Genomic DNA, 15,673 nt, shown 5'->3' with positions numbered 1-15,673 from the left:
CAAGGAAAGGTGAAGGTTTTCTAACCTACCCAAAGATATTAGTGATAGAATCCAGAAGGCCTCCAGCAGGCTGCGAGAGTCGCTTACTAAAGAGGAGGGGAGGATAGGTTTAAACCTTAGAAACATTCTGCCCAAACAATCAATCAAAAACAGTCCACGAAAGTTCGTTCCTGGGGGTATGTTTCCCACCGAGTGCCCGAACTCCAGCAGAGAAAACCCTCCAGGGACTGAACCACCAGAAAACAGAGGGAAGATAAAAGGGAACACTCAGCCTTGAAATCTCAAAAAGAGTAAGATTCCCTAGCCTTAAATTAACTTCCCCGGAAATGATGCTTTGGACAATAAACTAACTGACCTAACAACTTCTAGTATGGTTAAGGACAAACCCCATCCTTTTGGTCCTGCTTTGGCAAATTAAAAAAAAATCCTGGAGCCCTGATAAGAATTAAACAGTGTGCTCTAAACAATCACCCAGCCTAACAAGGTCCCTCTTCCAGGAAGTCGCTACCACTTCTTTCTGCTTCTCTTCACGGCTGGAGGCACCACTGAGGGATGGCTCCCTCCTAGTTAAGGAGGGGCAACTGGAGAAAGATGGGGACGCTCTGGAGCCCATACCCTCCATGGTCGAGTGAGAGGGGCTGCACGCTCAGCCAGGGGCCCCGCACTGCTCTCTGGTCCTGCCCACGGCGGCTGCCAGGGTGCCCCCCATTCCTGGCACAACCTGTCTACTTACGTGGCCGCTCTGCTGATGGCTCGCACGGGAGAGGTCTCCTCAGGGTGCTCAGAGGTTTCATCCACGAGGACTTCAATATCATCATCCCTGGAAAGAAGGGCGAGAGGCCGAGTCTTTGCTTCTGCTGAACAGAAGCTCTGTGATGGGCCTGCTCTGCTAAGGCCAACAGGCAACACCACTTCCTAATCACATACGGCCCAGGAGTCTTAGCTGGGACAGAGCCGGTTTCAACTTCTCTGAAGAAAAAGAACTTCCATCAGAGCAACATGAAAAGAAACAATCTAAGTCGGATCCAGAACTCCAGCTGAAAATAACCTGAGAAGGGAGCTTTGGATCTCTTCAGGTCTAAAGACAGCTCCCCCCCCCAAAAAAAAAGACAGCTCCCATTTGAAAAGCACTGAAATAATGGCTTATTAAGTCCCTAACCACATAACCAGGAGCAAGGAAGATTTTCCTTTTCAGAAGTCTCCTGCACGCCAACCGCCGGACTGTGGCACTCAGCAAGAAACAGTTCCCAGGAGGCGGGCTCAGCAACACATGGAGGACAGCGAGGGGCAGCTGCGGTGCGCAGGAGAACGCCAGGATGAGGGGAGCGTCCAGGGCAGTAAGCACATGGACTGCCGAAGGGCAGGGAGACCAACAGGCGCGTAAACAACCCAGCACTAAGTACCACTTAAGAACGGAAGACAGGAAAGCGGAGTCTAAATGCAGTTCATCTTTGACTCTGGCTGTTTGATGCTTATGTTTAAATACTTGGTGTTTCTGACATTTGGTGAGTTCATCACATTACATGCAAAATAAGTCACAATAATGTGCTCCTGGGGTCTCCCCTGGTGGGCCAGTGGCTAAAACTCTGTGCTCCCAACATAGGGGGCCTGGGTTCAATCCCTGGTCAGGGAACTTGATCTCACGTGCCGCAATTAAGAGTTTACATGCCTCAACTAAAGATCCCATAGGCCACAACAAAGGACAAAGATCTTGCATGCCGCAACCTGACATGGCCAAATAAATACTAAAAAAAAAAAGAATGTGATCCTCTGCTGTTTATCCCACCAGATGCAAAGCCCCTCTGGAATTCCCCTTCCTCCCCATTTTCCTGGTTGGAGAAAAGGCAAGTAATTAGTTTGGTCTTAATGACCTCCTACCAAGTTGCAATCTTCATGGAGAAGTAAACTGATAAAAACTAATAACCCGAGACTTTATTACCAAATGTTTGGATTCACAGGAACTTGGAAGAGATTCTCCCATGATTAATTATCTGGATTATGTAAATATAATCTATACTTCAGTACCTGTTACCAAGCAAGTCAAACCAAGTTCAAGTAAATTTATTTTCCTTGGCTACTGATTCCAGGATCCCGTGTAACTGACCCCCATCTTGGCCAGGGCTGAGAGGAGAACAAAGGCGGGCCTGAAGACAGAGAACAGGCTGGGCTTTCTTCTCCTCTCACTGGTGGTTTGGGAGAGTCATCTGTGTTCACACAAGGGTAACAACAGAACAGCAGAGACAGCAAGAGTGATAAACATGAGCTGAGCCCAAGTAAATGGTTTAAGACAGAACTGAATAGTTGCAGGTACTTGAAACTGCGCAAAGACCGAGAACCATGAGAAAACACCAGCATCTGGTAACTTATCAACACCCTTCAAAGATGGAAGAAGCCCTACAATTAGGGAAGCATGGGAGAGTAAGAGCAGGACTTTACAGACACCCTGAGGTCTCCAGCCTGCCCCACCACTTGCTCTGTGTCTAGGGCAGGACATGTGACCTTTCTACACCTATTCACCTGTTCACACTGGCCAATAGCAGGCAAGACAAACAATGCTTTCATCAGCTGTTACTTTAAAGGAGAACCAAATCTCACTTCTAGATCAACTATTTATCTACTTTGCAGCTCTGGGCAAAAATACCTGACATTCACTTTCCCCATGTGGGAAAGCAGAAGATAGACACACACGCTACATTTAAAAGCAAAGGCTTGGTGTGAGATCTGCTGTAAGTCAAGACCTTTGGCCGATGACCCCTAGATGAAATGAAACCACTCCCCTCCCTTTATAAGGAAGCAACCAACATTTTAAAAGGATCATAACCATAATACTGTATTTCACAATCTATTTCAATGGCGGGAGAGGTGGGTGGGTGGGGGTGGTGGGCAGGGTGGGAAACAAATCCTGAACCAGAGCAAAAGGAATTTAGTCACCAAAATACCCACCACTCTCAAAACAAAGCCTCACATCTCAGGGAAGACCCTCCACCTGACTCCAGATTAGGAAAAACTCTATCTTGATTCAATTCCTTGTGTTCCAGGAGATCCCAGTTTTTACTCAGGCTTCAAAGGTTGCCCAAACTCCACATGAAGTCACAAACCAAGCAGAGAGCAGGAGACACAACCGGAGCCCAGCATCACACTGCAACGGCTCCAACTAGAGGTAGAAAGTGGGTCAGGATGTCAACAGGAAGACATTGAGGCTGTCGCTGGTTAAGGGTGAAGGAAGTCAGAACTCACCCTTCCTGGAAGCCAACAACTTCCTGGAAAGTAATGAGTGTTTTTTATTTTCTCTAAGTCTTTTACTTTTCTTTCTACAATCTATAAAATGGTTTCACAGAAACAAAACATTATAAAGCTACTTCAGAAGAGCAAACCAAATGACTAAGAGCACAGTTTTAATATGCACTTCTCTACTCACTGCTCAACTGGCAGAGGCTCCTTCGCTGCTTCTGCGAGCTCCTTCTGCAGCCGGGCTTGTCGCCTCCTATAAAAAAAAAAAAAAAAAAAAGCCCACTATTTACGTCTACTTAAAGCAAACAAGGGGTTTGGCTCTCAAAAGACTCCTAGCTCTAATAATATATTTTAAGTGCATATTTTAAATACACTGAATATTCAAGTAACTACTACCCTGGGCAAACATACCCAGAGGCCCAAACCCACACTTGTAGCATCAGAAAGGACCCCATTATAATGGATTTCAAAGCCCTAGGAGGGATTATGTTATTAGAGAAAACAATGAACCAGCAGAGAAGCCTGTCCATCGGGACCCAGGGCCTCTCAGGACAGAAGCGTGCACCAGGTTCATCCAGGGTTAGTCATGACGGAGACTTAGTTTTCTGCAGTAAACAGTCTCACACTAACATATCAAGAGCATGGATAAATAAAAATGTAGGTATTCCTGGCATGGTTTTATTATTTTACAGGTTTTAACTCATTTAACACTTATAACAAGCTTTGAAGGTGAATACTACGATTCTCATTTTACAGACGCGGAAGCTGAGGTAGAGTGAGATTCTTCAGCTGTCAAAAATGTATGCAGCTTCAATTTACTAGGGCTGACACCCAAGTCTGGGCTGTGGCAGAAGTTTCACAGGGTCCGCAGTTGCTTCACTCTCTCCTGCCTCTCAGAACCATTTTTGGCCTTCCTTCCCAAGTCCTAAATTCAGGAGCTTCTTAGCCTATAAGCCTTGGTCTCCCTCGCTTTTCCACGGCGATTTCACTTCTATCTGTGGTTTTGCCTTTAAGGTGGGGGGACCCCCCCCAACCTACAACTCCAGCCCTGCTCCTGAGCTCAGGCCAAGAATTCTGCTGGAAATTTTTTTTCTAAAATGCTTCTACCATAGTGGGAACTTTCAAATAGGGCAAGGTCCTGCACGTGACACAGCAGAATTTGGGACAGAACAAAGCTGTAGCTTAACAAAATGCTTTACACTCTCAATCCCATGCCTGACCTGAAAGATGAAAAGTCAGTTTACAGGGTAAGTGACAAAAAACACAAAAATTAACAGATTTTTCGTAGGTGGAATTAAGAGGTGACCTCTAAACCATCTCTGAGGGAAAAGCAGAGCCTTGGCATGGGGTGTGTAACGCTCCCATAGAGGACAGGCAGCCACCCGGCAGGGGCGGGTACGGCATACAGCTCGAGGCACAGGGAGAAGAAAACGGCCGCAGCCCTCTTTCATCAGAAAGGCCGACAGGAAACCTTCTCTGAGAGCTGACGGCTTCCCCAGGAGCGCCCCACACAGCGGCCACTGTGCCTGCAGGGACACCCAGACGAGCAGCTATTTCAAAAGAGCGCTCCACTGCAACCCAGGTAAACAGAAGCTGCTAGAAGGGGAAGGATACCTAATCTGGGAAACTGGTAGGAAGAGGGGTAGGGGAGAGGCTTCCGAGAAGGAGGAACTAGCTGTGTCAGGTGGTGAAAAGAACGCCCAGGCCCCACAGGCGCAGCCAGAGGGTGATTCGCACAAGGGCACATTCCCAGGAGAACATTTCCTGGGACGCACCTGGGGCCGGTGTGCCACCCGCCTCACGCCCCGCTGTCACCAGAAAGCCCCGGCTGTTCTTGTCTGCGCGACGTTCCAGCACGCTCCCTCCGCGTAGCCGCAGGCCAGCTTCTCCGTCAGGCAGGTTCTCACCTGCAGCCTATCAATGTCCAGGGAAACCCCCACGTCCTCACCGCTCCCCAGCTGCCTAAGAGCTCCACGTATAAGCCACACAGGGAAGCCCAAGAACACTGGAGTGGGTAGCCGTTCCCTTCTCCAGCAGATCTTCCCAACCCAGGAATCACACGGGGTCTCCTGCATTGCAGGGGGATTCTTTCCCAGCTGAGCTACCAGGGAAGCCCTTATAAGCTACACAATTTAACTTAAACGTGAGACAGAAAGAATATGAAAAGGATAGCTCACTTTTTCTTAATGTTACCTTAAGTATGTCTGTTTTTAAATGACTTCATAAAATCCCACTGTACAATAATATCAGTTTCTTTTCCTCCCAAGGTAGACAGCGCTTCTGACTTTTCACTTCTGTGAATAACAGATGATCACGGAATCGTATTTGTGAGCCACTTGGGATGAATGACTCACTTAGGATGAATTCCAGCAAGAGGAACACCTTGCAGGCACCCACCGTCTCCAGAGCCCTCCAGAGGGTTGGAAAAACAGCCCGCCCCCCATCAGAAACGTCCCACCTACCTTCCTCCCAACAACCCTTTTAACCAAATTCACGGAGCCCGTCCACTTCTTTTACGATCTATGCTTTACATCCATCTGTCTGAATGCTGACCTGTTTCTTAACAGGCTATACTAAGGACATGCATTTTACAGCTGCACACCCTCATTGGTTGTTTTACAGTGTCCTTCAATGTTAAGAAACCTATGGTTTTCATACGGTTCATTTTTTATTACCATTACCTTTCATGTTTATAAAGCCTTCCAATACTCCTATTTAGGAACTTTTCACAAAACAACAGAGTAACATTTCTTCCTTCTACCTTTTGCTTTCTGTTTTCACACAGATTTCAAAATCTTTCTGCACACAGTATTTGGTAGGACTAAGGCTCATCGTTATTAAGGTTCTTTCCTATTCCGTGTATTCGTTCTTTTAGATTTTACCTACGATAATCTTTTCAAATTCTGAACTACTGACGTGGGGATTTAAAATCAAATGTTCTAAATCTTTTAGACTCTTATTACTAGTGACGTTTGCCCACAGTCATTCCGTACACTGGCAAGATCAGAATTTTTGGTTGGATCAATTTTATAAAATGAGGGGGAGGATTTTAATCTTTTTCTAATTCTGGTTTAATTTATAATGTTCAAGAATTAGCTTTTCTTCTTGAAACATGGAAAGAATTCACTGGCAAATACAGAAATGTGCCAAAGCCCTTCAGGGAGGTAATCCTTGGCTCAGTTATAAAAGTGTTTTCATAAACGCAAGTCTCTTTTATACCCACGGCTGCCCCTTCTCCTTCTGTCGGTGTTCCCTGACGCCCCCTCCCCGTGGTTAGAGCTGCCAGGTGTGCCTTGCTTTGCTAGGTTCTACTGTACCAATGTTGAGACTCACTGACTGCGGGTTCATCTCCCACCTTGAGTCCTTTTCATTCTCCGCGTTTAGGCGGTTGGCCTCCTGGGCTTTCTCGGCCATCCACCGGGTGACCAGCTCCTGGTTCTCCTCGGAAGTTTTCCGCAGCTTCTCCTCGAGGGCAGTGAAAGTGATCTGCAGGGCGTCATATTCATCCTTCAGGGTCTGGTTGGCTCTTTCAAGGTCCTGAAGCTTAGTGCGTAGCTCCTGGCACTCGGTCTCCAGGTCAGAGATGGTCTGCAGGTATTCTGCAATTCTGAAAGCATGAGGAGAGGAGCGAAACCATAGAGCTGCGTGAGCCTGGGCCCTGCAGTGACCTCAGCCACCAGCACGGGCACCTCACCTGGCCGAGCCCAGCCCCCGTGGTTTAGGGACAATTCCATTAGCAGAGGCAACACCTCGGGCAAAGTTCACCAGACTCTGAACGACAAGCTAAGGCACCGTTCAGAGAAACAGGGTGGGAAGAAAGAGGGAGCTTCTGAGGCTGAACAATAGTGGTGATGGGAGCTTAGCAGGAGGCCAGGGATCCGTGCATTCCAACTGGTCTCGCCCTCACTGAGGCTGAGCAAGCTCCCCACCTTTTTCTCTAAGCCTCTGGAGAGCCCTCGCAGCAGACTTGGAGAACAGGCCCAGAGGAAACCCAGGCTCCCCTCCAGCTTGAAGGTCCCAGGTCTGGAGGCTCTGTTTATCTCGTCTGGCAGGCTTCTCCCAGATGAAGGATAACCTGCTCATAAGCGCGCCCCTGTTCCTGAGCCCCTTCTTGGTCCCGCGCCCACCACAGGAGATGCCGCCCCACAGGTGGCAGCGGCCGTGGGGAGAGCTGGGACTGCCTCGCGTTCGCTTCCCAGAGCCAAGCTTACATCTCAGGCGGGTGTGTGGGTGCAGGGATCCCGGAGGCCTGGGGGCACTGTGCTTGCCTTTTGCATCCCAGAGGGTAGAAAAGGAGCCCGTGCTACGAGTGCACAGAAATGAAGCTGGTGCTGCGTCCAGTGTGGGGGCTGTGGGCCCCACGCACAAGAGGGCGGCAGAACAGCAAGCGTGACCCCACGCCTGGTGCTGGAGGAGGCCTGGCTCTACTCACTTGGCTTCGTTCATCTGCATCTCCTTGTCCTTCTGCTGCATTTGGTTATTCAGGTCAATCACCAACTGGGCTAACTGGGGGGGTAAAGAACATGTTCATCATTAACAAAACAGTTTAGGACTTCAGTTGGAAATTAGTAATAGTGACTTATTTTAAAGGAAACAAAACAAAACAAAAACCAGGTGCCTGTGCCTGTGGGGTTGGGCCAAGGCAGGAAGAAGAAACGAGCTGGTGAAAGAGAGAAGGGCCGACGGGAAGGCTCACAAGCTCAGCATGCGCCTCCCGTTGCAGGCAGCCTGGGACAGACCCATGATGCTCCAGGTTGCCTGCCGGGCTCCCGCTGAGAGCGTCTGTCTACCTCTCCACCCCAGCTGCCTTTCCGGATTCTTTAGCTGATGAAACCATCAATGCAGCTGAAGATCTTTATAACTTGCCATTAGACCACCATCCAGGGCAAACAAAGCCCAGAAGGTGCTTCATCCTAATGAATTTTTCTGAAACTGCACAGTTCACACTTCATGATGGTTATCAGTAAAATGTTCAGTCAACTGAGGAATAGGGTTCTTTCTACGTTTTCTCCGCTTGTCCCTTTCATGCCACCTGGGAGTTACCTCGAGGGTTGCTGATATTGGGGTGGGGGGGGGAATCCTCACCTTTCCTGTTGTTTCATTCCCACAGATAAGAGCTGGCAATGCTGTATGCAACCTGGATGGCTGCAAATGCCCGTGGAAGTGCCTGTCCCCTGCCGCCCCCACCCGCAGGGAGAGATGAGAAGGGCTATCTTTCTTTACCTCCCCACGTTTCTTGTGCAGTTCAGTCAGCTCTTCTTGGTGTTTAATTCTCAGCTGGGCCATTTCTTGCAGCTGACTATCATTCCATGAACCATCATGTCCGGGACTAAATGCCCCAACCAGGAAGATGAGGAGAACATGCAAAAAAGAGGGGGGAAAAAAAGAAAAAAATCAGACCTTATTCCCCTTCCATCACAGTGGAATAGTAACTTTGGAATTTGAAGCCTGTACATGACAACACAGCCAATAAAACAGTTCAGTTCTCCAGGCCAGTGGAGTCATAAGTCACTACCAACCTGAAGTGGAAAGTGGGACCCATGAGACACAGGTAAAACCACCAGTCACAACCCAAACCACCAGCCGTGTCAGGAACAAAAGATGGCTTCTGGAATGACGTTCAGGTGAACAGGGAGGAGACAACACAGTTCCCTCAGTCAACAAGTGTGTGAGAGCCAGCTCTGAGCCGGGCCTGTTCTGGGAGTGGGCAGAAGGCAGGGACACGAAGCTCTGCCCACGTGACGCTGTGATTGGCCAAGAGCACAGACCACAAGGGAGAGGACGGACGGAGGCTGGTGGTCAGATGTGCTGTGAAGAAAAACTTAGCAGCGTAAATAAAGAAGGAACAGGACGAGAGGGCTCCTGCTCCACGTGGAGTAACTAAGGCAGCCCAAGAGGTGACGCCAGACTGGAGACGCGACAGCAGTGAAGAACTAGCCGTGCGGGCCGGGGGACGGGGCCGTGTGAGCGAGGGAACAGCAAGGGGCGCAGAGGCTGGAAGCGGGCTTCTCAGGGTAAGTGTGCCTGCACCCCCAGGGCAGGGGTGCAGGGGGTCAGAGAGGAGCAGGGAGGCCACGCAGAGTCTCCCAGAACGCCGAGGGCTGTGGCTTTTCCTCTGCATGACCAGAAGCCAGTGAGGGTGTTGAGCAGAGGAATGACTTACGTTTCAAAGGCTCGCTATAGCGGCTGGGTGCAGAGCAGACTGCAGGGGGGCAAGGGCAGAAACAGGGAGATCAGTTAGCAAGTTATTTTACAGTCTGGACTCGAGGAAGTGCAGATCAGGACAGGGCAGCGGCAGGGGACATGGTGAGACGAGGTCAGATCCGAGCTAGATCCACTGCGGAGAGAGACTGCAGGACGTGCCTCTGAACTGGACGTGGGGAACAACAGAAAGACAGGAGTCGGGGATGACTTCAAGGCTTTTGGCCTGAGAGGCTGATCAAAGGCAGATGTCACCACCTCAGGAGGAAGGGCTGTGGGAGGAGGTGGGGGGGCGGTGGCGGCTGAAGAATGAGGTCACCTTGGACATCCATGAGGGCACACCGAGTAGAAACGGCACATTTATTAGAGCCTGACTTCAAGTAAAGAGGTCCAAGCTGGAGGCTGACACAGAGACGCTGTCAGCAAACAAATTCATCTGAAGCCATGGACTGAGTTCAGGCCACCTTGAGAGTCGACGGAGTTCGGGAGAGTCTGCAGGTGTGTGCAGACTACCTCAGAACCAGAAGTAGGTGATCAGACTGTGGGTGGGTGATTCAGGAAATGGGTCTCGGCTGGAGCTACAGATGAAGACCATCAGACTGTAGTGAGCAGCTGAAACCACCGCCCAGGGGAAAGACGGCTGGCAACCTAGGGTACCACCACCTGAAGGGTGGATGGGGGGACCATCTCCTCCCAGTGACTAGTAAGAGATAAAGAGGGAAAGGGGAGCAGAGTGATGCTCCCTCCGTCTCTAGAAGTGTTTTTACACAGGTGCTAAGATACCCTAATTCTGTGTTCTCTGAGCAACAGTGCTTCCTCAATCTTGGCCCAAGAGGTCAAAGTCTGGAGACTAGAAAATGGCACATGCCTTATCAGAAACCACCCTAAATGAGGCAATAAAAGCAACAGGCCTGGGTAACTGACTCTGTGTGAGAATTAGGAAGATAAGAAATAACTGCTATCAAATTCTCATTGTAATGCAAAGCAAAGCAAAACATCAAACTAGTCCCTTCTTCCAAGAAGCTGGCATTGTAGAGAAAAGATCCCTGAGACAAAGACAAGGACCCAGGGCGCTCATTCCTCTGCTTAAAGCCTTTTCACTGCTTCCAATTTTACTCACCAAAAAAGTCAAACTTCTCATAAAAGCCCAGTGCTCCACTAGGCAGAGAAAAAGAAATCATCCAGACAGCAGGTTTTAAGAGAGGCTTGGGCCTCATCCCAGATGGACTCACCAGGTCCTAGAAAAGGGCTGATAACCTGCGCTGATGGTCTGTGTCTCCAACACGCTCTTGGGACCTTCGGGTGGCTCACAAGGACTGAGCAGCCACTGAGACAGTCGTTCCTAAATGTTAGAGGCCGCCAGAATCACCTAAAAGGTTTCCTGAAACAAGACTATTGGGCCCCATCCTGAGAGCTTCTGAAACAGGAGGTCTGGGGTGAGGCCCAACATTCCACATTTCTAACAAATTTCTGAGGCTGCAGTCCAGGTAGCATACTTAAAAAACGGTTGGAGTCAACTACACCCCAGGCCAAGAGTTTCACTTTAATCTCTTCTGTTAGCAAAGGGATTAAAACACTGACGAGGGGAGCCAGATAATTGATGAGAGGAAGGTTTTTAAGCACAGTGTGTTTTAGAATTAACTAGAATGGGACGGGCAGGGCAGGACTTAAGGACAGCTGGGAAAACATAGAACGCAACCAATCAGACCCCGTCTCTGGGAACACCCACCAGCACACACCTCTTTGAGTTGGTTTCCCCACGCGGCTCAGGTCCTTGAGAACAAGGACTCTGGCTTGTTCATCTTCACAGCCCAGCGCCTGGCCCACACTGCAGTCACAACCTGTCTCAGTGACGAGACCCCCGCCACAGTCCCGGAACGGAAGCACAGGTAAGCAAGGAAGGGGGCGGCACACAAGTGCAAACCAAGGGACAGACGCAGAGGATGCTGTGGGCAAAGAATCAACCGGCCCGGTGACTGCAGAGGGGGAGCGTCGGGACACTGAGGACAAGAAACCATAGCTGACTTGTGGAAAATAAGGATAGGAATGAGGCAGTTAGGAGGAGGCCTGGTTAGGAACACAAGTTTGCAGGAAAGCAAGGACCTCCATTTACATTACCACCCCAGTGCTGTGCTTCATCGCTCAGTCGTGTCTGACTCTTTTGCAACCCCATGGACTGTAGCCCACCAGGCTCCTCTGTCCATGGGATTTCCCAGACAAGAATACTGGAGTGGGTAGCCTATCTCTTCTCCATGGGAACATCCTGACCCAGGAATCAAACCAGGGTCTCCTGCACTGCAGATTCCTTACCAGCTGAGCTATCCGGAAAGCCCAACCACCCCAGTGATACTCAGTTAAAAGAATGTTGTATATTTATTTATAGTAGTTTTCCAAGCAAATGAATTTGGCTGATAGATAAAAGATGCAGGACTATAGTCACCAAGAGTCTTGTTGTTCAGCCGCTCAGTCGTGTCCGACTCTTTTCGATCCCAAGGACTGCAGCACACCAGGCTTCCCTACTGTTCACTATCTCCCGGAGCTTGTTCAAACTCATGTTCACTGAGTCAGTGATGCCACCCAACCATCTCATCCTCTGCCACCCCCTTTTCCTCCTGCCTTCAATTTTCCCCAGCATCAGGGTCTTTTCCAATGAGTTGGCTCTTTGCATCAAGTATTGGGGCCTGAATATTCATTTGAAGGACTGATGCTGAAGCACCATTACCTTGGCCACCAAGAGTCTAACCAAATAGAAATAAAATGTTTCAGGATTTCAGTTGACTGAATTTAGATGAAAAAAGGTCACATGGCGTCTCTACACCTAAATTGACCAGAACACGGCAACTACTATTTTAAATACTGAGAAGGCCTCCCAGGGCCACAGCTTAGGCACGATCTCCTGAATTGTTCTTAGGCAGAAATGGAGCTGAGGCTGGGCCATCTGTCCCTCTCTCCACTCCAGTCCTTCCGGAGACCATCTCACCAGATGAGGAAACATGGATGGCAGGTAATGAGCAGATATGGCGACCGGAATAAATGAAATAAGCTACCCCAAGCATTTCTGTTTTTCTTCTAAAACCCCAAGTTACCATCAACTTTGCTTTTACAATGGGAAAATGTAACTGACATACCAAAAAACATGTAGATTTTAGAGCAAGAATGGTATGGTTACCATGTAAGTTGTATGCATGCATAGTCATATCTGACCCTTTGCAACCCTTTGGACTATAGCCTGCCAAGCTACTCTGTGCACGGCACTGTTTAGGCAAGAAGTGGGTGTCATTTCTTCCTCCAGGGGATCTTCCCAACCCAGGGATTGAACCTGCATCTCCTACACTGCAGTTGGATTCTTCACCCACTGAGCTATTGAACAAACATGATGAACAAATGGAAAAGGAGGACAGTAAGACTCTAGAATGATTCCATTTAAGCTACTTAGGAGCCTCAGAAAGAGAGTGAATGACCCAAGTAAACATACCAAACTCCCTAACATGAACATACACTCACACATTTAATGAAGCAATACTTACCCTTCCTATTAAAATGCAGATTTCCCCCTAGTCTTTCTTTAAAAAAACAAAAAACAAAGCTTTTTGAAACTCACTAGTGTGACCGCATACTAAAATATGCTGCAACACACTGAACTAAAAAAGATTAAACAGACCTGGACCGCTTATGTTTACAGGCCTTTCAATCCTGTACCAGCAAGATCTATGTAAATCTGTTCAAGAGTACTTATACCTTATTATTTAGAAAAAGTGAGGCTTCGTAGGCTAAAGGAGCAGCTGGCCTGGCCGCTCGTCTGAAGCAGTTTCTCAAGCTCACATCGTACTGATGATGAGCCTTCTAGGTGGGGAAACACCTACATGCCTTCAAAAAAAAAAGAAAGATTTCAGCTATGTGGCTTCAGAAGCTTCGATTTGAAAGGAACTGACAAAAACTAAAAACTGTAAACTGAAAGTTGCTCAGTTGTGTCTGACTCTGCGAGCGCATGGACTATATAGTCCATGGAATTCTCCAGGCCAGGATACTGGAGTGGGAAGCCTTTCCCTTCTCCAGGGAAATCTTTCCAACCCAGGGATGGAACCCAGGTCCCCGCACTGCAGGCGGATTTTCTACCAGCTGAGTGACAAGGGAGGCCCAAACAAAACTGGAGTACAAACACAGTACTTGGTTTGCTTCGAAATTAGAGAAGTGACAATTGAACTGAGACAAATTTCAATTAAAAGGGGGACATAAATAACAGAGGACAGTTTCCAAATACCTTATCTCATGCCTGTTTGGTACGTCATGCTTTTCGGCTTGTAGCTTATGGGCCAGCACTGAATGAAGATCTGACTTTTCCAGCAACTTGTTATCTATCAAAGAAAAAAAAGTTAATATAACCTATGTACACTTAATTACTACTTAATGTCTTATAGAGATCTGGACCAAAAAAAAAATAATCAGAAGATGACGGGGCTGGTTTCACTTTTAAGAGGAATCACAGTCCTAGGTACACTGCACTTTGCCACCAACTGCAGCAGTCGCCCAAACTCCAGAACACACGCTCCTTAGATGCTTCCTGGCCTAAGCACAGGCAGCCAGACAAAGGAATTGAAAACTCCCCCCAAAAACTTTCCCCTCTCCATTCTTTCTACCCCCACAGCTTCCTATCTGGGGAAGAAGAAACAAACAACACACCAAAACACAACGGGAAAATGAAGTGCTATGTACCACTAAGTGCAAGAGGAAGACTCTGCCTTAAAGTCAGGTCAGGGCACTAGGAACACAGACACAAACCAGAGCCCCTGACCACAGGAGCTAAAACACACACGGGTGGGGAATGTGCAGGTCAAGAATAAAAAGGAAGAGAAAAAGTGAGTTTTTACTCATTTTCTCAGATGGTTTCACAGGTGAAGCAGACAGACAGTCCAGGCAGGTCTAGAGCTGCCTAGCAGGTGGCTAGAAATAAAGTCACTCCAACACATGAGAGGGCAGGATGAGAAAATTCAGACCTCTTCTTACTGGCAATGGTGAAACAACACAGTTTAAAAACAAGTAGTAACTGGAAGGACTGATGTTGAAGCTCCAATCCTTTGGCCACCTGATGCGAAGAGCCAACTCATTGGAAAAGACCCTGATGCTGGCAAAAATTGACGGCAAAAGGAGAAGGGAGCAGCAGAGGATGAGATAGTTGGACAGCATCGCCGACTCAACGGACCTGAACTTGAGCAAACTCCAGGAGATAGTGAAGGATGGGGAAATCTGGTGTGCTGTAGTCCGTGGGTGGCAAAGAGTCGGACATGACTTAGCGACTCAACAAGTGACATTAACAGACAGTAATCAGTAAGAAGTCAAAGGTTATCCTGAGGTTCCCTGCTTGACCAACTAGGTGCAAGATCCTAACACGCTGAAGAATACAGGAGCAGAGAGTTCAAAAAAGGGAGTTCTCGAACCATAATAAATGTGACAGGGAGCACAATAAAGGAAACCAAAAGTCAAGTCAGGGCTAGAAATGACGTGCACGCAGGGGCCAGTGAGATCAGAAGTGGAAGGGGGTGCACTAAGCAGAACAAGAAAGTGACGCTGGGAAACTTACAGAAAACCCACATGTGATGTGGGCTTTCACTAATCCCACACATCTGAGATGACAGGTCCTTCATGACAAAAATGCCATAGGATTCATGCCAGTGACCGCTCCTGGTCAAGAAGAGCTTGTCTTTCCTCTTAAAGAGTTGAGCCCCACTTTTTTGATCTCTGAAGACAGAAAGCCTGGGTAGAAACAGAAACACTGTCTTCATCGATATTAATTTAATAAACTACCTCAGAAAAGGGGAAGGGATTCTAACCTTGAATGTTCCCCTGTGTCAAAGGGCCCTGATAAAGATCTTCAAAAATATTACAGAGGGATGCCTGGTGATATTGGGTCTTTCAAAGGACAGGAGGTATTCAAAAGGGATCCTTCCTAAAAGCTCCTCTCACTCAAGAGCAGGATGGAGAGGGAGGGGAGGCCTCCTGCAGTCCCCACGGCCTCTTCTCATCTTCCTCTTCAGGCCCAGAGGCAGGACTGACAGCAAACTCTGCCCCCCTCTTTGAGAAGCGGGGCAATGAAGAGTGGGACCGTTTCACAGTCAACCCCTGCCTAAACCAGAGATCTGCACAGGCCAGGGTAGCCGCGTCCTGCTGCTCCTCACCCTGGTCTCCTCTCCAACCGCTCCCCCGCCCAGGCTTGTACTCCTCACTAGGCTGTTTTAAGACATGG

At 48.5% G+C, this 15,673-nt stretch overlaps 1 protein-coding gene and 1 long non-coding RNA gene across 9 annotated transcripts in view; one reads left to right on the top strand and one right to left on the bottom strand.

The window, feature by feature from the left end:
- Nucleotides 1-15,673, bottom strand: part of ATG16L1 (autophagy related 16 like 1) — a 43,556-nt gene that overhangs the window by 25,597 nt on the left and 2,286 nt on the right. For 3 of the 8 annotated variants that reach the window (XM_044945293.2, XM_025289159.3, XR_006552011.1), the window contains exons 1-8: nucleotides 15,011-15,029; nucleotides 13,694-13,787; nucleotides 8,455-8,560; nucleotides 7,664-7,737; nucleotides 6,587-6,838; nucleotides 3,419-3,484; nucleotides 734-820; nucleotides 30-86 (exon numbers count right to left, since the gene is read on the bottom strand). In XM_044945293.2, coding sequence (XP_044801228.1) covers nucleotides 30-86; nucleotides 734-820; nucleotides 3,419-3,484; nucleotides 6,587-6,838; nucleotides 7,664-7,737; nucleotides 8,455-8,560; nucleotides 13,694-13,787; nucleotides 15,011-15,023 — 749 coding nt within the window. In that variant the 5' untranslated portion in view covers nucleotides 15,024-15,029. Of the gene's footprint in view, nucleotides 1-29; nucleotides 87-733; nucleotides 821-3,418; nucleotides 3,485-6,586; nucleotides 6,839-7,663; nucleotides 7,738-8,454; nucleotides 8,561-13,693; nucleotides 13,788-15,010; nucleotides 15,030-15,673 lie in introns of those variants that run through there. The other 5 variants (XM_044945294.2, XM_006041756.4, XM_025289160.3 and 2 more) reach the window with 4 other exon arrangements.
- Nucleotides 11,212-12,484, top strand: LOC123334180. The gene is made up of 2 exons (XR_006552012.1): nucleotides 11,212-11,321; nucleotides 12,344-12,484. It is a non-coding gene; the product is annotated as an uncharacterized LOC123334180 (long non-coding RNA).

Source organism: Bubalus bubalis, chromosome 6 (assembly GCF_019923935.1).
Source record: "Bubalus bubalis isolate 160015118507 breed Murrah chromosome 6, NDDB_SH_1, whole genome shotgun sequence".
Taxonomy (NCBI): domain Eukaryota; kingdom Metazoa; phylum Chordata; class Mammalia; order Artiodactyla; family Bovidae; genus Bubalus; species Bubalus bubalis.
Note: the sequence above shows the minus strand (reverse complement) of the source record. Positions and strands in the feature narration are given on the sequence as shown.